The sequence below is a fragment of the Callospermophilus lateralis genome, chromosome 9 (genome assembly GCF_048772815.1).
Source record: "Callospermophilus lateralis isolate mCalLat2 chromosome 9, mCalLat2.hap1, whole genome shotgun sequence".
In the NCBI taxonomy this organism is placed as follows: Eukaryota; Metazoa; Chordata; class Mammalia; order Rodentia; family Sciuridae; genus Callospermophilus; species Callospermophilus lateralis.
In genome coordinates, this window is record NC_135313.1 from 65,581,480 (window position 1) to 65,607,095 (window position 25,616).

Genomic DNA, 25,616 nt, shown 5'->3' on the forward strand with positions numbered 1-25,616 from the left:
ATGATATTACACAGCCTCCAGTTCTTTGTCCAACAGTGTAATAGGAAAATAACCATTCTGGAGGTGCTGTGGTTTTCCTGAACACCAAATATAAACAAATATGTCTTTGAAATGTTTTTGTTGTTGTTATTGTTTGTGCTTTTGACAAACATATAAATACTCTTGCAATATATATTTAATCAAGTAATGGAATTAAGAAACATTTTTTTGCATTTGCATATTAAAATGAATAAAAAGAAGTAGAATGAGGTCATTTTTTCTTCCTTAAGTATAATATGCAGTGACAGATATCCTTTGTCAATAGAATGGCTCCTGACACCTCCCTATGAGTCTTTAATGAGTGCCTTTGATATAAAGAACCAAAGTACAAACTCTTTGCCAAAAGTTTGGTGACCATGTAGTTAGCTCTGCATGTTGTTCAGGAGACATCCTTGACCTCTTTTGGACCAGAGTGATAAGTTTTCCATTGATAAAATTTATGATGCTGGAGACCAAACCCAAGGCCTTATGCAAAACAGAGAAGTACTCTACCTCTGGCTACCTCCACAACCCTAAAAAATATTTTCAAATACAAAAATAAACCAGTTCACTGTAAATAACTGAGAAATAAACAATAATCTTAAGAATTAAACATAATTATCCATAATTTCACAACATTGAAATAACTTGTTAGCATTAAAAATGTCTTTAAATAGTTTTCCTATTTTAACAAACTCTCCTTTTGTTCTCACTTTTGTAGACTGCTTTCTTTTTGTGTGTGTGTGCATAAAAAACAACAACAACAACAACAAAAAAAACCTTGAGTGTTCTTTTTTTTTTCCCCTCATTTCACTTTATAGATTTCACATAATATAGGAACATAGGAACTTCCCCAGCTTCCCTTGGCTGTCTTCCATAAACAGTTTAGCAAATATTTACAGACAGGTTTATACTGACTTTTGTATAGTTTTATAGATCCTGGAGACACAGTATGTAGTAGGGAAAGAAGGATAAGAACGTTAATATTTGTTATCTCTTAGGTGTCAATAAACTCCAGGGAAGGAAGATTGGGTGAAGGACAGCAAGTGGAGATGGGTGGGAGAGATGTGCTTTAAATAGAGGCACGGGAAGACCTCCCTGAGAAGGTGGTGCTTGAGTGCAGACCTGAAGCACACAGCAAGCAGGCCAGAGGGAGATTGTTGTGGATCCAGGAGATGGGAAATGGAAAGGGCCCAAAGTGGCAATGTTCTTGTATGCAGGAAGCAGCCCCGAGGCTAGTGTGCCTTGAGTAGTGTCACTAAAATGGAATGTAATGGCAGAACACAGCACAGAGCCACCAGAGGACCAGATCCTATAGGGCCTCATAGGCATGGAGTAGTCATGGATTTTATCCTGAGAGAGAGAGAGAGAAAGCAATTAGGGGTGTCTGAGTCCAGAGAGCAATATGATCTGATTTAATTTAAATATATACTGGGCTGGAAATGTAGCTTAGTGACAGAACACTTGCCTAGCATGTGTGAGACTCTGGGCTGGATCCACAAAAGAGGCCAGAATTAAAGTTTTGACCCTTGGAGGATAAGCAAACTGCCTGTGGCTTATGGAAATTATCCCCGCCTCTCTTTCTCATTTGTGCTAGTTGTGCATGACCCATTGTGCCCCATTTACATGTATTCTGCATATTTATGAAATTTAGTGGTTTTGAGAGATCTTGAGACCTTATAGGGAAGAACATTTAGATTTTCAGATTAGAAGAGAGTTGAGGGTTTTTCTCTCGCTCCAGTTGGTCAAAGCTCGTGTTCCTAGGATTATGTGGTGAGTTTGTTTCTGTCTCATTCTACATCTCTGTCACTCAGGCATACTGTAATCTAAATCTTAAATTCCAAGAACATTTTCACATAGCCTTTCTTTCCAAGGTGGTACTGAAGTTACTAAGATCAAACTGAGCCAATCTGGTTCACTTTATAAAAAGGCTGATAACTTTTTTATCTGAACAACACAAGAATTCATGTTGGAAATCGCCTGCTCTTGAATTTGTATAACTTAGTAGTAATACTATGTTTGGGACTTTGAATGTAATACTGACATGTCATATCTTCTGGTCATAATTATTAATATATGCTTCTGAGAATTTTTTTTTTTGATGCTAGTGCTCAGAACCTAGAGCCTCATGTATGCTAAACTCACACTATGCCATCGAGTATCCCCCCATTCTGATTTTTAGAATTTTAATAGGCAGAATAAATCATTGAAAGCAACTAAGTACCCTGATTTTGTTCTCTGAATTGCCTAATTTGAGTGCATGTTATACTGTGACTCTAGATGTACACACTAGACATTGAATTTTTTGGCTTCTCACTATTTGTTTATGACAAATATTCCACATCCACAGTTCTCTCCAGTCAAAAATAGCCATCGAATTTTAAATGTCACTGTATCAGCAAATATTTTCCCTTCTTTCATGTTGTAATATACCAGATTTTGTAACTGGTGTGCTTTTGCTCGATAACCACTGGATGTCACTATAGCTCCTCCGATGGAGTACTCTTTTTTTTTATAATCACTGTAAGTGGAACTTGGTGGGGGAGTGGACTTCAGCTTCAAGTCCTCTGGAACTTAATGGGATCCATGTTTGTCTTGCTCCCATTTTGATTCCTAATTGAAGCCATGGTACGAAGCAGTGGCAATTAGCACATACCTCCAGCACATACCTATAGACTCCTTGGGAAAAGGAATTAATTGTATTTTAGTATTATTGCTAGGAACAGCTGAGATTTCCATTGTGGATATCATTGTGGAGTGGCTTTAATAAGCAAAATGAATGACTGGAGGCTTTTAATGAAACCGTTTTTATGTGTGCAGACACGTCCACGTGATCTCTTTAAGACAAAAGCAATGTACAGTGCAGGGAGGGGACAGTTCACTGCTGCCTGCTTTCAAGTTGCTCCTTCACATTTTTTTTTTCCTTCTTAACAAAACAGGCAGTGTTTTCTTGTTTTCTGGGGCTGATAGGTTGCTGTGCTTTCTGTGCTATGTATAACTTACCAACTCTCAAATTTGTGGTCACCTTTATCACCAGCAAAAAAAAAAAGTCCTGAAGCCTTTGGGACATGTGGCGTATGGCTCCTGTATAGTGAACCATGTTCCCTGATCTTGCAGCTTTTAAAAGACCATAGTGTCCTGGTGGCACACGTAAGATTGGAAATGAAAAAATACTGAAGCAACAAGAATACAAAGTACTTTGCCTGCATGCACCTCCTGATTCAGTCAGTTTTCCTTCCATGTGTTCTCATAGCTTCTGCTGCTTGAGTTCAGATCCCACCAGTTCTCTCCTCAGGATTCTGTTCCTGGTTCTCTTGCTTCTAGTTGTACCAAGGTTATCTCTCTGAATGCAGACCTGATTCTAATGCCATATGGGCATAAGTTCCTCTGTGGGCCTTCTAGTACCTTGTGACATGCCTGCCCCTTGTATCTGCAGCCCATGTCACATCTAGCCTCACAGTTTGCAGTTCAAGAACTGCCTACAAATTTCTGATGCACTGCAGTTTCTTCTCAGTGTACTTGCTCCTGCTGTTGTGATTCCGAGGAATCCCTTTCTTGCCCATGTTTATTTGACTTACTGCTATGCATTTTCCAAGGCTTAGTTATTTCAGCTAGCCCTTTCTTAAAAATACCTATGAAAACAAAGTAAAAATGAAACCTTCAGCTGTTCAGGGTGAGTGACAGCTAACATAGTACCACAGTCTGTGGAGGTTCAAAAGAAAAAAGCAGTTGGGAGCCTCTTGCACTCAACCTATCATAGTCACCTTTTCCATCTGAGAGCAAGTAGGGAGACACATCTACCTCTTTCACAGATGTGTCTCCCCCTAGATACACACTACAGGTGCTCTGAAGCTATTTCTTGAGATGATCAGCACATTTACTGGAACCACTTGTTCTCATACATCCCTTGGGAAATTGCAAATCCTGAAAAGCAGAGGGAGGTATAGGAGGCATTAGGAGTGTTGGCAATATTTTGTGTCCTGGGAGGTGCTGCTCCCACAAGTACATGCTATCTGCAGGAGTGGGAAACAAGCACTTTGGATAGGAATTAGATATTAGGCTATTCAAAGCAAATTATTTACAATATCAATTAACAAGGAAAGTGAAGCTTAATGGTATAATAGAAAAATGTTATAAATTATTGTATATTCATGAGCTACAACATTTTTGATCATATAGCTTTTGGTTATGTATTTGAAGTTCTTCTATAAACACTGATGTGGGAAAATATACAATTTGTAATGATGATTAAATAAAATAGCATATAAAATAGATAATGTTTCCTAAATTTTATGAAAAATGCACACACGTACCGTCTTGTAGAACCAGAGAAAAAGACAAGAGGAGGTTATTCCAGATTGATATATTTAAACATGAATTGTGACTACCACTTTTCTTTTCTCTAATAAAAATGTATCCTTTTAGTAATAAGAAAATAACAAAAATAAGAAACGGAGACAATTTTAAAATAAAGAAATTTAAAAAGACTTAGCTAAGTTATCTTCTTGAAGCCCCAAAGTGGGCCAAATTCTATACCATTTCCTACAACTATCTTAATAATAATCATATTATTAAAATTAGACAGTAATTCCATGGGAACAAGGACTCTGCACTTACATACATCTTTGAAATTCATGGTCAAAGACAAACAAGTGTGTTTTGAACTAAGTTGTACTAAACTGTAAAATATTTATATCAAATAATTTAAAGAGTCAGGCGCAGTGGCACACGCCTGTAATCCCAGAGGCTCAGGAGGCTAGGAAAGAGAATTGCAAATTCAAAGCCAGTCTCAACAAAGCAACTCAGTGAGACCCTGTCTCTAAATAAAATACAAAATAGGGCTGGGATGTGACTCTGTGGTTGAGTGCCCCTGAGTTCAATCCCTGGTACCAATAATAATATAATAATAATAATAATAATAGTAATTATTGTTATTATTTAAAGAATGGATTGCAAAAATACAGAAATGGAAGAGGCTTAGAAAGGAGGCCAAAGAAACCACATGGCATGCCCAGCTGGAAATTTACTCTGAATCCTTTAAGGATGCACTGGATAGCTTGGAATATATGGAAACTGTTTATAGAGCTTCTGATATGTACCCAGTCATCTTCAGATAACATATATGCAAACATTTTGTGGAGAATAAGGCTTTCTATGAATGTAAGTGGTGATTTGGGGGTCTGAGTTAATACAAAGTGTATTTCAATTCACTGGAGAACCAACTACAGGGCTTTTATAGTCATCAAGCCAAAGTGTCACAATTTTCCTATTATCACACTCGGGGAGATGAATCTGGCAGTGGCAATTTTCTGGGAGATCCTGGTGGTATTAAGTAGTATTCTTAGGTTAAGGAACCTTTTAGAAATTGAGCCCTGTTTTATTCTTTGCTTCTTCAGTTTTTGTTTTGCTTGGTCAGACACTGTTCATTTTTATCTGAAAATAAGATTGACAAAAACGTATGTAGTTTCTACCCAGTGCAGAGAAGTACAAGGACCATTTGTCTCCTGGAGTTTCCTGTAACAAAGGTATACAAAGAATTGTTTTCTGGGCGAATTAGAGGTAAAAGCCACTTTTGTTTCTTCTCTTATCAAGTGATGAGAAGAGTAGGGACTCAGGTTTCTATTTGAGCCCCACGCTGTACTTTCAGTAGATTCAGCGAAGAAATCCAGGCAGAAGGTCACAGGTGAGCACTTTCCATTCTTGGAGGATTGAGGTTTTTTAAAAGACTTTGAAGTTAAATCAACAGTTTCAGAAGAAACTTTTCTTTCTTCTTCTTCTTCTTCTTTTCTTTTTTAGAAGTAAAGTTCCTGAAAATTAAACAGAATTACACATAGGGTATCATTATTTGGTACAGTTTTTTTTTTCTATTGCCATTAGACCTCACTGATATATTTGAAACAAAACTAAAACTTAAAAACAGTATGAAGCTTTTGTTTTTGTTTTAAAGAAGCTGTTTTAACTCTTTGAATCTTTTCTTTCCTTTTTCTGCCTTCATAGTTGCTATTTTCAAGCAATTTAAGAAGACTTTCTTCCTATTTTTCTGCCTACATATATGTAATATTTGATAATTATAATTCACTTTACAATGTCTGGAAAATAATTTCAGAAAAATGTTTAAAAATAGAATTAATCAATTATTGATAAGGTAGTCAGGGGTAGGAAATGTGAGGTTAAGATTTAAATGATTAAAAATGTGTCTTTAAAGTTTTAATAATGTTTTAATATGATATTTTAAATGAAATTCATGAAGTTTTCAAAAAATAAAGTATTTAAAACAATTATGTTGAATTTGTGTGAAACTTACCTGGGGTATTTTCTCAAATATTAATAACTCCATCTTTAAGTTCATCTTGGTTTTGAACTTTGCACCAAAGAGCCTCTGGTTGTAGGATTAATTTGTTTCTTTTTGGTATTTAGAAAAATACATTGTAAGTTTCTTAGTAGGATTACTTGATAGGTTAAAATTTGTTTGCATTTAGGATGATGCTAAAGGATGGTCAAGAGAAAGCTTATTGATAAGAAGCTGGCTGGTGCAGCACTTTCCTTAAGTTCTTGGTAATGATATTTTATATCCAGGGCTGGGCAAGATAAAGCTGATGACCAGCAACTTTTCACTTTCCCTTTAAGTGTTTTTCTTTTCTGGTGAAGTAATCCACTTCATCATCTTGTATGTTCCTATTGAACTTTTTGCCTATAAAGGCCTTTATTTAGATAGCTGTCTTTGTTAAATAATAGATACTATTTTTAATTTTTACTGATAATCAATTATGCCACCTGGGTTTATTGGATTATTATAGCCTTAATACTTAATGTCATGAGATTGCTTTGGGGACAATATGTGACAATGCATCCAAATTGAGATAATAATGTATACATTTAAAAAGAATATTTAATGTAATGTGACTTTAAAAGCCAGATTCTGTATCAGGAAAATTTTATTTTCAATACCAGGCTGATGTATGGGGCAAAAATCCCAATTGCATTCAACCTCTGGATTTTAATTTGCTTCCTGTATCTGTTATCTGAATTTTCAGTAGGATGGTACCAGAAATTTTCTTTGAAGGAATGGAAAGTACATCTTTTATTTTCTTACATGTATTCTAGTTTATGACATTTTTGAAGACATTTTTTTCTTCTTAATATTGAGAATATTTTCCTGATGCCAGTAATAACATTATTTAAACATTCAGTGAAGTTTTCTGAAATATTTTATTCCTTATTTTTCCTTTCTAGATTGGAATTCTGACCTTTATTTCCATGTGGTCAACAACAACAACAATAGCAACAACAACAACAACAACAAAAAAAAAAACCTGGTTATCTATCAGTGTACACTTTTGGTGTCCATGGGCATTACATCATCATCATTATTATTATGATTATTTTAGTTACACATCTGTTATAGCTGTTCACACATTTGTTACAGCTTGATTTTGAATCTTTTTGTATTTACTTTTTTATTTTATTTTTTTAACTACAGGATTATGGTTCTACATGGTAGTTGGAGACATTTTGACAAGTTGCATGGTGCATGAAATTTGGTTTCAATCCCTGTTCCCTTTCTTTACACTCCCCTCTTCACTCCCCTTTTGCTCTTTCCTCTATTACACTGATCTTCATTTTGCTCATTTATTTTTGATTAGTGTTTTCATGAAGGTGAAATTCCCTGCGGTATAGTCATATGTGGATATAATCTGATTTTATTTAATTCATTCCATCCTTCTTCCTTTTGCCATCCTTCCTCCCTCCCTTTCAGTGTCATTCTTGTACTCCTATTCTTGAACTGCTGATCTTCCCTATGCGTTTATGACATTCAGTCTCCACCCCCTTCTTTCCCTTATTTTGCCACAGCTTCCACATATGAGAGAAAACATTTAACACTGATTTTCTGAGTTTGGCATTTTTCAGTTAGCATGATGTTTTCCATTTCTCTCCATTTACTGGGAAACTGTTGAGAGCCACAGCCGAAGGGGCCCCAGCAAACTTCCAGCTGCCAGCTGATGATTGGCTCACAGTGGCCCCAGCAACTTCTAGCTGCCAACTGATTGGCTCCTCTGTGGTGATGCTCATTGGGCTGTTTCCCCACCCTTTCAGACCACGGAGCTGCTCATTGGGGGACTTTTTTTGGCTCTACCCACACGACCCAGCCAATCGGCCTCAAGAGCAGGAGGATTGTGGGAGGTGGAGAGGCTTGTGGGAAGCAGGTGGTGGCAGTTGGGCTCTGAAGGTTTTTCCTGAGGAGCTGTTTTGTTTGGCCTGTGTGGTTCTAAAAATAAGGTTCCTTTCTTTTGACAAGTGGCTCCTGAATTGTGCCCAGCCAGACTGCGGCAGGAAACCCTATGATTTTATTTTTCTTTATAACTGAGTAAAACCCCATTGCGTATATTTACCACATTTTCTTGATCCATTTGTCTATCAATAGACATCTGGGTGAATCCAGATTTTGGCTATTGTGAATAAACATTGACGTATGCTGCTTTTAGTTTTTTTTTTTTTTTTGGATAATTCCCAACAAGGGGAATATTTGGGTCATGTAGCAGTTCCACTCCTAGTCTTTTGAGGTTACTGTATACTGCTTTCCAGAGTGATTATACTAATATGCATCACCACTTGCAGTGTATGAGTGTACCTTCCCCACATCCTTGCCAGCATTTATTATTGTTTCTGTTCTTGAAAATTGTCATTCTGACTGGAGGGAGATGAAAGTGTAGTTGTATTTACCTTTTAATGCAGTCCAAATTGAAAAGATTTATAATTACTTTCATGGAAGATAAAGATTGATACAATTTGAAATGTTCCCCATTACTTTTACCTTACACTTAAAATGTGGTTGTTTATTTTCAATTAATTAGCAAATATTTTGAATTTGTTTCAAAATAAAAGAAATTGAGGCAATGAAAACTGCAAGAAAACAAGAAACTGATTTTAGCTGATACAGAAAGAATGCATGTGATATAAATAGACACAGTGGAGGTGGCAGGGAATGTCTCTTGGTTGGGAAGCTCCAGGCAGGTAGCAGTAACGCTGTGCAGGGGAGAGAGCATCAGGTGGGGTCAGATATGTTGCTACTATTCAACCCCGGGGAAGTTGGACTATTCTGAACCTCAGTTATTATCGGTAAAATGGAAATACAGCTTGCTCATTAGATTATTGTATTAATTTCATAAGAGTGCTATAACTAATTACCACAAACTTGGTGACATAAACAATAGGGATGTTTAGTTTCACAAATCCGGAGGGTTATTTTCCTGCTGGGAGTTTTAAGGAGAATCTGTTCCTTGCTCCATCTAGACTCTGGTGGCTGCTTGCATTCTTTGGCTTGTGGTCACACCTCTTGAATGTCTGCTTTTGTGATCCCATTGCATTTTCTTTTTCTGTCTCCTCTGCTTGTACCTTAAAAGGATGCTTCTGGTTCGGTTTAGGTCCCACCTGATTGATCCAGAATATTCTCCCCAACTCAAAGCCCTGAATAACATCTGCAAAAGCTTTGCCATGTAAGGTAACAATTACAGGTTCCATGAATTAGGATGTGATATTTTAGGGCCACTATTCATCTACTTAAAGGTGTTATGAGAATCAAATATAGCAGTGAAACAGCTCTCAGACTGAGACATGCCAAAATGCAACTTTTATTTCACAAAGTGAAATTAATTTTGCACTCTGATTCTCCTGCCCTTGCAGACAATTTAGTTTTCTGTTGTTTTCTCACTCTCTAGACCAATTGGGGTAAATAATTTAGATTCTATCAGTGAGTTGCATACAGGTCTAAAATGTTCTGAGTTGAACATTGAGACCCACCTTCACATTTCTGACATTGTGGTAGGGCAAGTAAGTCCCAAACGAGGTACTTGTCTGATTGTTATCCAATTCTTTTTTGTTCTGGAAACTCTTGCTCCTTCCAAGGTTACTGCCTGAAGCATAAAGACCCTTATATTCATGGCCTTTTCTTAGCTCTCTGTGTTCCCTCCCCTCTGGGGCACTTGAGATGACCATGCTTTTTGATTAGACTTAACATTGACTCAGCAATTGCTTCTCACTGTGCTAGATACAGGGCTTCTTGAGGAGAGTTGTTTTGTTTTGTTCTGTGCTGGTGTACATTGAACCTACCAGGCTTCACATGTGCTAGGTAAACCTACCACTGAGCTACATCCCCAGCCCTTTGAGAATATATTCTTTAGATTATGGTTTGAGCCACACCACATGTTTAAATCTATTGGGCTTTTAACAACCAAAAATCATTCTAGTGCTGGAAAGGGGCAGGATGTAGAGTCACTTGGGACTAGCACCATACAGGTACTGTCTATTTCTATTTTTTTCTTTCACCCCATCCCCTGTCAATTCCTTTATCCTAGTTTCTTTCCCAGGAAGCAGAGGGTGCATCCCTGTAAGAGAAAACGGAGAATTGGTCTTGCTCTTATTCTCTCTAAGCAGTTATGTTTGCCAAATATCAATAAAGTCTACTTTGAAGCTCAAAAACCAAGAAAAAATGCCTCTTTGTCATTTTTTCCTTTCTTTAAAGTGTATGTTGAAGACATAACATAAATATTTCCTTGGTGAGATAGAAATGGTTGCAAAGAAACAGGTCTGCAAAGCAAACAAGCCAGCATCTTGATTCCTTCCTGCACATTCTCTCAGTGTAGTTGCAAGGATCATAGATACAGTTTCCAGTACTTACAGTACTTACTAGTGCATACCTGTGTTTCATAAACTTTAAAATCCCAGCAGGGTTTGTGTGAGAAAAAGAGTCAAGTGGGGATTGGAAGATTGCTAAGGATGCAACTTCCCATCTGATGTCTTGATAATACAGCCCTTCAGAGTGTTTATACACGGAACCTGGTGTCTTCTTTAAGTACACTTTTTTTAACTCCTATTTTATTTTCCAGCAAATTCTGTTGACTCCATCTTCAAAATAGATCCAGAGTCTGCCTATTTTTTTTTGTTGTTGTTGTTGTTATTTGTTTGTTTTTTACAAAATTGACTGTTGTTATGTTCATCTAAGCCACACCCTCACTCTGGCTTCATTGAAGTAGCCTATGAAATAGACTTTGTGTTTTCAACCTTACAACTTTTAAAGTCATTTCTTCACTCAGTAGCGAGTATGATCCAGTTAAAACATGTCAGCTCAGGTTTTCCCTGTGTTCAGCATGATTTCTCACATAATTCAGAGGAAAAGCTGAGTCCTTACTAAGGTCTGCAGGGCCCGATACAGCCTCCTGTCTCATCTCCATTACTTCTCTGGCCTCTCCTGGTACTGTCCCCTGTGCTTACTCAGCATTAACCTCCTTGACAAGTTCCAGGAATACCAACCTTGGTCTTATCTCAGTGGCTTTGTTCTTCTTCCTCTAAGTATCCCCTGGGCTCATGCTCTCTTCTCCTTGGGTCTTGTTTAAAGGCTCCCTTCTCAATAAGCCCTTCTGTGGCAAGCTATTGGGAATGAATTCCTTTCACCCTTTTCTAGTTAGCACTAGCACTTTCTTTCTTCCATGCTCCATTTTTCTCTGTAGAGTTTATTGCCACCTTTTTAAGATTTACCTTTTATTTATCATCTGTTTCTTCCCCAAAGCCTCATGAAGGCAATTATTTCTTACTGACTTATCCACTATAAAAATCTCAGGTCTAAGAGGAGTTCCTGATAAATTGCAGGCCTTTAGTAAATCTTTATTCATTGAATGGATGAATAACTTACAGCTGCCAAACTACGTTGGTTTATCTTGAAACTAGTAGAAGCAGACAAATTTTTTAAGCAGGATTCACATTCACACAACTATCTTGGGAGGCAAGAAGTTGCTGTGATAACAGTGTTCAGGTTGGATTGGAAGAAATTTGGAGATAAGAGGCTTTACAAGAAAAAAATGAAGGTCCACACAATAGCAATCATGGTAGAAAAGCGTGTGTGTGTGTGTGTGTGTGAGTTGTTGGTTATGAGTGACACTTGGAGTAAGAACACCTGGTAGCTGGAGATATCAGGAGTAAAGGATATTGGAGAGGAGGTTGAGAAAAATGCATGTGTGACTTAATTCTACATTTCTTTGAGAGAATGTGGTAAAAATAACATTTACCATAGTGGAGAAAAATCTAAGATACAAAAAGAAAGATGAATTTATTTTGTTTTAAGGTGTTTTAAAAATTATGGAATGTGTATAACATAAAATTTACCATTTTAACTATTTTTAAATGTGCAGTTCAGCAGCATTTAATTCATTTATGTTGTCATGCAATGATCACCACTATTTATCTTTAGAACATTTTATCTTCCCATAATGAAACTCTATACCAAGTCAACAATAACTCCTTGTCCCCCTCACCCCCAGTTCCTGGCAACCTCCATTCTACTTTCTGTCTTTATGACTATGGCTGTTCTAGGTGTCTTGTGTAAATGGTATCATTACAGTATTTGACCTTTTCTGATTGTAGTATTTCACTTATCATAGTAACTTTGAGGTTCATCCATGGTGTAGCATATGTCAGAACTTCATTTCCTTTTTTTAAAGTGACTATTCCATTGTGTTTGTATATTCGTCCCTTGATGAACACTGGGTTGCTTTAGCCTTTTGGCTCTTATGGATTGTGCTTCTGTGAACATTGTTGTACGAATATCTTTAAATCTCTGCTTTGACTTCTTTGAGGTACTCACCCAGAACTGGAATTGCTATATCATATGGCAATTCCATGTTTACTATTTTGAAGAACCACCATACTGACTTTCATTTCAGGTGAACTGTGCCTGAGTTGGTGGAGGGTGTCAGTAGGTAGGACTGGACATTTGCTGAAGGTACTTCTGGGCAGAGATTCCAGTTCAAGGAACCTCCCAGATGTGATGAAAAAGGAGAGGGGGTGAATTAGTTTGAGGAAGGACAAAGGAAGGTATTGAGTGAAGGACTAAGTCAAATTGTAGGAAAGAGAAGCAGTGAAGGGAGCCAGTCAATGAGACAGAAAAGGAGCAATCAGAGTTAAGAACAGAACCAAGAGTGTTGATATACACTTAACTCAAACTCATCCATATTCATTGAGTACTCTGTCAAGAACTTCTTTTCAGATGAATAAGCTTCTATTTAAGGATGACATTACTTTCAAGGGTTCAGGTGCAGTAGGTCACAGATCACTACTGAGCGTTGAATTTCTGAGGCATAGATACTTTTCAAAAAGGTCCTAGAAATACTAAAAAAGCAGAGAATCTCTTATTCTTTTGTTGGCTGTTCTCCGTTTCCTCTTTTGCATTAATAATTTTACAGTTACTTTTTCCCCCCAATGTTTTATGGAATTATGACACATATCAAGAAAAGTGAGCAAGCTAACGTGGATAACTCTGTGACTTCTCAGAGAGTGCCAAGTAGCTAGGTAATCAACACCCAGATCAAGAAACACAGCACTGACCTTACCCCAGTGGTTCCCTGCATGCCTCATTTATCCTGTATCGGCACTGTTCGCATTTCTGGCACCATAGCATAATTTTTCCTGTTTTGAATCATGCAGCATGTACTATTTGTGCCTGACTTCTTTCACTTAACGTTTCTGAAATTAATCCACACTTCTGGGAATGCTTTTATACCACTTATTTATTTTCACGTCATATTCATATGCAAGTCACTAGACTTTCCGGTAACTTCCAGTTTGAGGCTATTATAAATAATACTGTTATGAGCATCATTACAGTTTCTTATTGAAATAGGAATTTGACATTATGTTTTACCTATTTAAGTTAACATTGCTTCAATCATTCAAGTGTCTTTTCTACCCACTGCTTTTCCCCCTTACCTAATTATCTTTATTGTTAATACAATATATATTTTCCTTAATATTAGTTTTGCAAGTATAAAGTACCATAAGGAATTGAGGTTCTTAAAAAATCTGTATTTACTTTCATTAACATTTTCTTTTTAAAGCATCTATTTTAATTTTTTTTTCTCATCTACCCAGATTATGCCTCTTAAATGTGTGTTGAATCTGTCAAAATTCTTCATCCCTTAATGAGGTGAATTGTTCAACCCTGAAACAAATATTTTAATTTTGGCACCATGATGAGTTGGAGGAAGAATAGCTCTTGTATCTTAATGCAGATTTGTTATTAAATTTATATCATAATTTGCATAGCAATAAAAGGAAATCGAGAATTAGCAAAATGTACGTTGTGATATGTAATTTTTCTTTTCAGATGACTGCTTTGGTATAAAAATTGAATTACTAATTAAAAATTGATGAGAAATTTTTATCAATCTGGATATTTAGGAATTGAGTTGAAATTTTCTATGCATATGAGACATGTATACAAAATCTATTCTAAACGTTTGTACAGTTATTTGTGTTTGTATCTGTGTATCTGTTAACATACTCACTGAAGCATTATTCACAGAAAGAACACTAGAAGACCATGAGCTGGTGATTGAAGTGCTGTCTAACTGGGGAATGGAAGAAGAAAATAAGCTGTACTTTAGAAAAAATTATGCCAAATATGAATTCTTTAAAAATCCAATGGTAAGTGAAATCTCCATTAATAGTCAATGAAAATTAAATGAATCAGTTAAATTTTACATGAAGAATATGGTCACTATCAATAAAATACAGTTCCATTTAGTGATTCTGGCCCTTTAAAATTATACTGACATTTCTTATTCTAACAATGATTAGTCACCATGATACAAGAAGTTCAGACACATATAAAACATTTCTTTAGCCTTACTGGCAGAATCTCAATTGAGATGCATTTAGTCATTTAACTTAAAAAATATAGGTAAACCTACTTTGGAGGCATTATTGCTTTTTTTTCCTTGCCTTAGAGGAAAACTAGACAAAGCAACTGTATATTTGACTTTGAGATAAATTATTATAGGTCCTCAAATGTATTCCAAAATGTCATTTAAGTTTTCTTTTCACAATATTTAGGAAACTTAAGTGAGAAACTTTCTAAAACAAAAATAGATTGGTAATCATTGCGAATGTGTAGCTTAGCCAGAAATTTAAGATTGACATGAATCTTGATGCTTCAAATTATTTTGTTTTTAGTGAAATAATTTTTGAGCTAAATAGAAATGAGATAAAGAGTAGCATATTATCTAGCAAATGCTACTTTCATTATAATTTTCTTTAAAAGAAAATAAATGTATGTCACATTCTAATGAAGACTAGGGATCTAGAGAAGTCAGAATAGCCTCTGGGCTCATTATTTTAAATTGTTTTTGTCTCTGCAGCAGTAGCATATTTTTACACTAAGTTTTGGATAATTGGATTGAAATGATCCTTTATGAAAAATATATGATACACACCATAATAGAATATTTTCAAACCCTGAAAGACCTCTTACATTCTCTTTTATTTTAACCTATTAATAGAAACATAATGGGATGATCTTTGGCAAAGAAAATAAGAGTTCTAATAAAAATTAAATAGATTTGAAGGGAAAGTGTTTTCTTGTTGCAAATCTTTATTAAAAGCTAGAATTTAAAAGTTGTATTTAAAGAAATATGGTTTAGTGCTCATTTATCTTTTATTATTATTATTATTATTTGTAATTTAAATAAGACGAGACATTCACTTTGTATAGTTGGAGCCAATGGTTCAACTGGGTGATCTGACAATATCTGGATACAGTTTTGGTTGTAGGACTGGGGGTGGGGTGGGGGTCAGCAGGAGCAGTGCCAAAGTGGGCAAAGTTAGAATTCTGCTGAACATCCTCTAAGGCTCAGGACAGCCCCACAACACAGGATTATTAGATAAAATGTTAGTAGAACTGCTGTTGAAAAACCCTGTCCTAGAGGAAATATAGTAGAATATATTTTTCCAAACTTGTCTGATCATAAAATTTACCTAAGGGAGTCCCAGTACTTATTAAAAACACAGACTCCAAGACCTGGCCAGACCTACTGAATCAGAAACTCCAGGAATGAGATCTGGGAATTCCTATTTTAAACAACTGCCGTGGGTGAATTTTATGATTAAACAAGTTTGGAAAAACAGTAGGTGGAAAGAATTGGACTATTACTTCCCACACTGAGTCCTGGTTTCTCTATGTTCTTGACTGTGAACCCGGGTACAGCCTTTGCCCTTGACTTCTGTGAGCCTTGATTTTGTAAAATGGGTCAGTAGTCTTTTCGTACCTGGTAGAGTAGTTGGAGGACTTGGGGAAGAGATGTGGGAACAAGCTCATTGTCAACTTGAGGGCAGTTTCCTATGACTCTAGGTCGGAGCATCTCTCTGCATCATTGTCATCTGGGCCCAACTCTACCTGGGAAGATGCCTGAGGGTCCAGTCCAAGGACCAGCATTTTCAGAAGCACTTAATGTGGATTTTAGATACATTGGCTTAAGGATCTTCTGCTTTAGATTTCTATACTGGTCATAATTGAAACTTTTCTAGCATAGGTTTAGCAATAATTTAACCTTTATTTTTTGTCAGTATTTTTTTCCAGAGCATATGGTGTCTTTTGCAACTGAAACCAACGGTGAAATATCCCCAACACAAATTTTACAGGTAAGTATATATTTCCATTAAAATACATAAAAAAATCGCATAATAATGGGAAACGTTTAGGTCCTTATTAAGCATGCTCACATTTTGACATGTTAACTTGAATGTTTAATTTTCGGGGGGGGGGGGGCAAAAAACTAACCAACCAAACAAACAAAGAACAAACCAAACAAAAAGCTGGGTAAAGAATGCCCTAAATCAATATATCCCCCTAACAATATTTTTCTTCCCAGTTCTGGCCAGTTGCAAAGGATTTTAAATATTTAAAAATGTACGCTATGAAAGGAAACTTTAGAGTTTTGCTTTGTGATGTGTGTATGTGTTATGTTATTCTTTTTAAAAATCAAAATTTTCAGTAAATTGAAGACATTTTATCAATAGATACATAGTATTATCATTCATAATAAACACCTTCAATTCTATTTGTGATAAAATACTTAGCAATTAAATGAATAGAGGGATATACAGATATATCTGTTTCATATACCAACATCTGTAATAGCTGTGACAGAAATACTGGCATAGAATTGTAAGATATTCTTAGCTGAATCACGAATGCTGTTTATCTAATTAAAAATCTCCTTACTTTTGTGTCTGTTAGATTCATTTCTTCCAAACTAGCAGTTATTTGAGGGGGCATTTTCCTAAGATATTGTCATTACAATAAATGAACAGTTTATTTTAATTTTGATAGATCGGTAGATTTGGTATCAGAAGCTCTGCAGTTGTTTTTCACAGGTTAATATTGAGCTGTGTCTTCATAAGGATTGAAGCTAAGCTCTAGGCATTCCTGAACTCACTCAGTATTCTCTGGTATTTCATAAAGATAACTTTTAATATTTCCAATACAATATGATTTTAATATATTAGTCAGGCATATCTACCATAGATTTGTTTCCTGTGGGCTTTTCAATATGGCATGCTTTATTTTCATGCTTCAGAATATTTTAGAAATATGATTAATCCCCAGATGTTTTTCTGAAGGTTGCTTCTATGCCGCTGGGTTTCACAGAGCCCCCCGCCCCCCACCATCTGAATGTTAGGGTAAATGACAACCTCAGGACTCCCAACTCTCAGCTCCCTGCAGGCTTCACCATTGTATTGTGACTCGGTGGTGGGGTAGAGGTTTTCTTCTATCTCCTTTCCCAAATCCTCCTCTAAAATAGTTATATTGCTTTAATGCTAAATTATAAAAACAAGAAAAATTGTAGGCTTTGGAATTAGATAGTCCTGCATGTGCCCCTGACCTCTTCTCTCCACTGAGGCAATGTTTCCACTTTTTAAAAGGTTTCTTCTTTTTCTAGTGTGACCTCCATGACTCTCTTTTTAAAATTTAATTGGTTTGGTTTAATAACTTGGAAAGCACTCAAACTAAAAAACCTACTTGCCTGTTTTGCATGTCAATTAATTAATATCTGTGGCTCATTAAATTAGAAAAAATTTTTAGTAAATTACTTTAAAAATTGTAAATATGTACTATTGACATTTCCCTGAATAGCCTTTAAAAATAAAGTACATTGTTTTAGTTAATAATTTCTCTTACTTTCAGTTCTTCCATTTGTTTATTCATAGGGATTTCTATTTTCTTCTTTTAATGAGACACTAATGCACTTCCAGTGTCTTATTAAGGACACTGAGCATGGCCACGCACACAGAGTGACTCCCTTCCATTCTCCTTTCCCTGACCAATGTGTGCCCCCATCTCAGTTAATTACTACTGTATAACATAGTCTTCCAAACCTTAATGGTTTTAAGGACCCACCTGCATTTTGCCAACAATTTTGAGGGGCAGGAATTTAAAAAGAGTTTGCTTTGTCTCTGAAGCACTCTGACTCAGTGGTTAGAGAAGATTCAAGGTCCCCTTCTAAGCTGTCCTTTTTACTACACATGCTGTGACACTTAACTCCTGTCCTCTCTTTCTCCTTCTGTGTGGCATTTCGTTCTCCAGAGCTTTTCCAGTTTCACTGGGCTTCTCATCCATGGGGGTTTCCGGGTAATCACATTTCCTGTGTGGCATCTGACTTGCAGAAGTCAAGTTGGTTTGAAAGCCATCAGGCTAGGACATATCTAGAACTGGCAGAGTGTTACTTCTACAATTTTATTTCGGTCCAAGCAGTGACAGGCTTACACTGATTCATGGTGGGTGGAGAAACAAACTCCACCTCTTCATGGTTTAAAGCCAAGATGCCATTGCAGAAGGGCACGTGGGATGGGAAATATGGTTGCAGTCCTCTTTGAAAAAAACCCAGCCTGCCATACTGCCCCATGACAGAACTATAGAAGATAAGAAGTTATATACTCTAATCAGCAAAGTGAACTTGGCTCAACTTCTTGTCTTTAATAATTGAAGTCAGGATTGTGGTCTTCTATGGTATAACACAAGGAAATCAATAGATAAACCTGTCAACTCACAAAAAAAAATGGGAAAGGATGAGAAATATAGGACTTCATCCTATAGATGATATCCAGCTTTACAAATAGATAATCAACTAGTTTATAATTTTGATGTTTGATATTGATATTGTTTAGTTTTTCATTCTTACATTTGATTGGTAAAAGTCTAATTTTTCTTCCAGATGTTTCTAAGTTCAAGCACATATCCTGAAATTCACGGTTTCTTACATGCTAAAGAACAGGGAAAGAAGTCCTGGAAAAAAATTTACTTCCTTCTAAGAAGATCTGGTTTATATTTTTCTACTAAAGGAACATCAAAGGTAAATTAAGTATCTGTGATATGTTATGTAAGATTATTAGCTGTAAATTAAAACAGACTTTTTACTTTGTTATATTTATGACTTTATTACCTGATATCAGGAGGTGGTGACTTTTTTTTGTATTCTTAAGATTTATCATGATCTGTTTAAAAATTGTTCAGTTTTATTTCACACTAGTTTCTATATATCTTTGAGGATATCTGTTTGCTCTTAATTCTGTACTACATATGTTGTTCATTTTTCCCCACCCGAGTTTATTCCTTTCTCTTTATCTAAGGTTGAAGGTTTTGAGGTCCAACATAGATTATACCTTTAATTTTCTCCCTGCACCTTCACCCTTTTTTCTTTGTTTTTGGTACTGAAGATTGGGTGTTCAAACATCCCCAGTCAGTTTCATATTTTTATTTTGGGATAGGGTCTTGCTAAGTTCTTAGGGTCTTGCTAAGTTGTTGAAGCGGGCCTTGATTTTGGCATTTTCCTGTCTCAGCCTCCCAAATAGCTGGGATTCCAGGAGTATGCCACTGTGCCCAGCTACAACTTCTCCATATATCTCAGTCATAAGAATGGTCTAGCTCACTTCTGACCTTCTCTTCATCAACATCAACAGAACAGTTAGTAACACCCATCTGAGTCCTTTATTACTATTTAGTTATTTTGTGTGTGCTATTGTCTTTCCTTACCTAGATGATAAATTCCTAGAGGAATTTATGATGTTATGATCAGGAAAGATGTGTTTGTTTGTTGGTGTGTTTGGACCTACACACACCATTACATAGATATACATGTGGAGATATTCACACCCACACATATGGTGTCTTAGACATATGTATATTCCATAGCTTTTAGCACCATCTATTCTATGTTTCTGTGTATAGTCTATGACCCCTAATAGTCTGTGGTTTATAAGTGTCGATATTTTATGCAATGTATTGATATTTTTCAAGTAATACTCCTTTGAAGATTTTCATGAGAGGGTATTTTAATTTTGTATTCATGAATTTGTTACTGTCAGTGACAACACTGTTCCTTCTTTATGGATGAACTGTCATTTCTCTGAAATGATTATTCTTATAATTATTTGTGTTCGGCAATTTCTCCTGCTGTATTTCTAGGTCTGTTGAAATAAGTCTGTTAAATCTTGCCTGATTGTCTGCATACACATGCAGTCTGCAAACTCATATTCTTCTTTTGTCCTGGAGATGTTAATTTATTGTTTATTTGACAATTTTTCCCCATTCTCATCATTTGACCTTTTAAATTCTTAGTCTTGGCCGGTTGTAACTCCAGATATACCTTGGTTTGTGGCTAACTCTAATCTCTGCCTTTGTCTTTACTTGTCCTTCTCTTTAATTTTTTGTATCTCTTATAAGGATACTAGTTATGTTTAAAGCCCACCTGAATCATCTAGAATGATCTTATCTCGAGATCCTTATCTTAACCACATCTCCAAAGACTATTTATTTTTAATTTTTTTTCCCCAAATAATGTCCCATTCAAAGTTTCCAGGGTTAGGATGTGGACATTTCTTTTGGGGCAGGAGAGCCACCATTCAACCCACCACTGAAAGCCATTGAAATAGCATTAACAAGGGAGAGAAATGATCAAATGAGTATCTTAAGAAGATTAAGATGGGCACAGAGAGGAGTTTAAGATATCAAGAAGAGAAAGTGATAGAGGGAGAGAGAAAAAACAGGGGTCAGAAACAGGGGAGGCAATGAGGAAGTATTGGAGGAAAGAGGAAGAGAGAAATTGACCAGAGGTGTGGATACTAATTAGAAGATCATTTCAGTAATCCAGGGTGGAGGTGGTGGAATCTGACCTGGAATGGACAGCACTGGGGAGAAGAGAGGAATGGCTGCCAGATTAAATGGCACATGGCCAGGCTGATATAAAAGAAGAAGAAGCAGTTAATAATGTTCCTAGATAAATGTTCCTGGAGAAAGAAATAAAGAAAGGAATAAAATCAATAAAATAAATCATTAGAAGTCACTCTCTAAGAAACAGTAATCTTAGTTCTAGAAGGATGATGCCATTATTCTGTGATTATCTTTTCTTGGGCATTTTAAACTAGTTTACAAATTTTTCCATTATAATGTTAGGATGAATAACTGTCTACTTTTATTATTAAGGTTTTAAGCTCCATCTTAACCATTTCAATGAGGTTGCTCTTTTCCTAAATGTTCCTAATAACATAACAGGTATATTTTAAACAAATGTATGCTGGGATTAACGTTTTACTTTTAACTTATGAGAACAGTGACTTCTAGAGCTGGACCTGTAGCTCAGGGGTAGAGCACTTGCTCAACATGCATGAGGCCCTGGGTTCAATCCTTAGTTCTGCAAAAGAGGAAGAAGGAGAGACGGAGAGAAATGGCTTCTCAATCCAGTCAATCATGTTTATCTCATTCTTACCCCAGTGATTCTTGACTGGAAGATGTGATAATGTCTCTTTAACTCCTATATTCTTACTTCTTCAACAGGTTTCTCATTAAAACCCACAGCCCATTTTATTTTCACTTTACTCTTCATTTCCTTTCCCTCCCACTCATTAATTATATAACAGAACAGGCCGTATTCCTTCTTCCAGATTCAGGGTCTGACTTTGCTATCCATCAGTACATAATATTCTTTTAATTAGCTCATGTTTCAGTCGATATATGGAAATGACTTTATGTTCTCTGCCAAAGGAGAAATGTGAGGATGTTAGATCTCTTCAGTGATTGTGATACAAAATGTGTAGATTTTTACCTGGCATGGAGGCCTGTGTCCTGCCCTTCTTCAGGAGGAGGTTTGATTGACTTTCACTTTGTAAAGATGTAACAGCTGTTTGGGAGTTAATAACCTCTACTGTAAGTGTTGGAGATGTGTCTGTAACTTAGATTTGCAGAGAAATCTCTACCTATCTTTCCATCTCTTCCCTTATACCCTCACATACATGTTTAGGTACTGCTAACCATGCCAACCCAGGCTTGTAGTGTTATGCCTTAAATAGAAGAACAAAAATTGGTCAAGACAAAAGACTCACCATGCTTCTTACTGCCTTCCAGTGTTTCTCAAGCTTCGTTTTCCTTTCCTTTGAATGATTGAATTATATTGACTTCTATAGCATCACTGGACAGGGTTGGTTTTATCCCATGTTCATATAAATCAGACATTAGCAAATCAGTGTCTATCAAGGAATACATTTAAAAAAAAGCATACAGTAAGAGTACATTTTTCCTTCCTTCCCCATTTTTCCATTGGCCCTATGCTACATCTTTGTTATTTTCTTTTCTGCCTTATTTATCAGTTGTTTTTAAGAACTATGGTCATTCATTAGATTAAAATGCTTAAGAACAGAGATATACAGAGAAATTCTTGCTCTACTAGTTGTCAGAGTTGTTATAAATGACAATTAAATTTCTTTGTCTTTGGATAAGGTTGCTAATATTGCTGAATGTTTTCTCTCTCATTCTGGGAGTGTTTATGTGTGTGCACGTGTGCACACGCACACACTGCTACTAAAATTTAGTGCATATGGGATCAGTGGGATCTTGTTAAAATGCAGATATTGATCCACTAAGTCTGGGGTGGGGCCTGATAATTTGCATTTTCAAAAAGATCTTAGAGAATAAAGATTTTCCTGATCTGAGACCATACTGCTAATGGCAAAGTTTTAGAGAACAGATGCATTTTGTCCAATTTTGATTATACATTGAACCTCAGAATTAAGTACTTCTCCAAGTTATTAACCTATCACAGAATAATATGACCCAGTGATTTCCCATGACCAGCTCTAAATCTCATAGATTTCCCAGAGAAGAAATAGCTGTTCATGTTTCCACTTTGCCTTGAAAATCAGACACAGTCCACTGCCAGATAATTTCCCTGAGCTCAGCCATACGAGCTTCCTTCTTGTAAAGCAAGATAGTCACACAACCCTTCTGGTTGTTTCCTGCAGTGTATTACGTAGTACACAACTATGAGGCATGGTTGTAGCCTAATGAAGCAGGAAACATGGTCTCTTTCACCTTTTTCCTAACTCTACAGAAGCTCAAACCAACCTTCTTCCCTTTATGGAAATACCATAATTTGAAACCTGGATTAGGGAAACGTGTTCAAAAGTCATTGTTTCCTATCTTCTCTCTCTGAATCCTGGAAATGATGAATAAAGAGAATCGAGAGTTTAAAATAGAATGTGTGTGTGTATGCCCACACATATGCGTGTGTTACATTATAAAGAAATTGTCACTTGTCAATTTTAATAAAACTATATCAAGTTCCTGATTATTTAAGGGTGTAGTGACATAGTTTTTTTTTTTTTAATTTCTTTTCTTTTTGTCATGTTGAAATTGTATTTAGGTAATGTTTGCCCAAGGAATACACTATGTAACATTATAAACATACAAAAAGAAATATTGCAAAACATGTATCCATTTCAACACTCCTATGTATTTTTTAAGGAACCACGGCATTTGCAGTTTTTCAGCGAATTTGGCACTAGTGATATTTATGTGTCACTGGCGGGCAAAAAAAAACACGGAGCACCGACTAACTATGGATTCTGCTTTAAGGTACAGGCTTAATATTTTGATAGATCAATAAAGCAAGCCTCAGCCTTTTAGGTAAGCTTGAGTTTCTTTTAATTTCTTTAAAAAAAGAGACAGCTTTCTCTTATATATAGGAGAATTTTAGTGGCTTTTATTTCAACAGGTGTTACCTTCAAGATATGCATTAACGATAAACAATGTGCTGTGGCCTTCTAGCCTAACAAAGCAGGAGGGCCCCGAGACCTGAAAATGCTCTGTGCAGAAGAAGAGCAGAGTAGGACGTGCTGGGTGACCGCGATTAGATTGCTTAAGGTAATCTCACTGGAGGCATGAATTTCTATTAAATGCTGTGAGTACCATAAAAGTTTGAAAATATCTGTAGTTGAAAATGCAAAGAAGAGTGAATCCTAATATGAATCTTTGTGGCTACATGAGAAAGAAGAAAAATAGCCACCACCAAATGCATGTATTTTTTAATCTAAAAGATAAACATTTGCAGAGTAAAGTGGAATGGGCTAATACTTTATCTTTTGTTTATGAAGTAATATTCCGTTTCTAGAAATTCTCTGATTTTTATTTTTTATTTTTGCAAGAGTATTATATCAATAGCCAGTATAACTGAATGGATGTCTCTCATATACAACTTAGTCTGCGTTTATACAACATTGCTTACAATTCAGTGTGAAGTGTGTTTAAAATGTGTCTTCCTGGATATGTTTCATGCAATTGTTTTATGTTCCATTTAAGTGTTTTATAAATTACATTCTAGCTTAAGAATTACAATTTACTTCTAGTAGAACATCAAAAAAATTGTACAATTTTCCTATGAGCATATTTTTAAATCATTCACCTGGGTGTTAAATGGAAATTACAACTTCCATAAGCATAATTTGTTGATGAGCATTTGGAAATGAGTAAGAACCTTCTAAAGGTAGATACATGTAGAAAAGAGATATAGAACTGATTTCTTTCAGAATGTATTGAAAGCACATGTTTATTCAGTTTATTTTGAAACTTACATGCCAGTAAATTTACACAACTTTACAGTTATAAAAATAATCACCCATTTCCTTATAAAGACACTACTTTGATAATCACAATTAGGGTAAAAATCATGAAATATTTTTTTGTTTTTGAAAAAGTAAAATACAAAGAGTATGTCTGTTTACTTTATTTATATCATTTACTGCCAAAGTTGACAAAGTATACAAATTACTATTTTTCTTAATCCTTTGTTTAAAATAGAAGCTTCACCATTTACCCAGATATTCTTTATAATTCATGCCTGATCACTAATATAATTCATTAACTTATAGATTTCACATTCTATGCATAGCATATATATATGGTTCACTTATTACCACATAAAGATTTAGATTATTAACAGTGTGTGTACTAAAACTAGCTTTTTGATATATTTAGAAGTTAACATCAGAGAAATGGAGTCTTATAGAATCCCTGGGTTCTGTCCTTTCGTTAGGCTGAAGAGTGTACACTTCATTTCATAATCGAGTTCTCAGCTTATGTATTTTCTAGGTCCACTTTGGAACTAGAAGTTTTTCTGCTGCCATTTCCATATTTGCCACTTGGTAGCTCTTCAAATCATTACTAGCCTCCTGGGTAAGAGAGAGATCAGGGTAAAGAAGGATGAAACAATCATAATCAGATTAGTGATCAGACCAGCTTTGGAGGAAATTTTTATTTTTTATTTTGAAAAAATTTTTAAGTTGAGGAAAAATTCTGATATTAAAAATTAATCAAACTATTTTTAATGTGAACAATTCATTGACATTTAGTGCATTCAAAGTGTGCAACCATCACTTCCATATAATTCCAAAACATTTTCATCACCACAATATGTACCCATTAAGCAGTATCTCTGAGAATCTCAGGT

The 25,616-nt window shown here is 35.7% G+C and overlaps 1 protein-coding gene across 2 annotated transcripts in view; it reads left to right on the plus strand.

The window, feature by feature from the left end:
* Grb14 (growth factor receptor bound protein 14) overlaps positions 1-25,616 on the plus strand; it is a 113,131-nt gene that overhangs the window by 74,271 nt on the left and 13,244 nt on the right. For both annotated transcript variants that reach the window (XM_076865791.2, XM_076865792.1), the window contains 5 exons: positions 14,369-14,490; positions 16,408-16,482; positions 19,056-19,193; positions 23,636-23,746; positions 23,939-24,034. In XM_076865791.2, the coding sequence (XP_076721906.1) occupies positions 14,369-14,490; positions 16,408-16,482; positions 19,056-19,193; positions 23,636-23,746; positions 23,939-24,034 (542 nt within the window). The remainder of the gene's footprint in view (positions 1-14,368; positions 14,491-16,407; positions 16,483-19,055; positions 19,194-23,635; positions 23,747-23,938; positions 24,035-25,616) is intronic.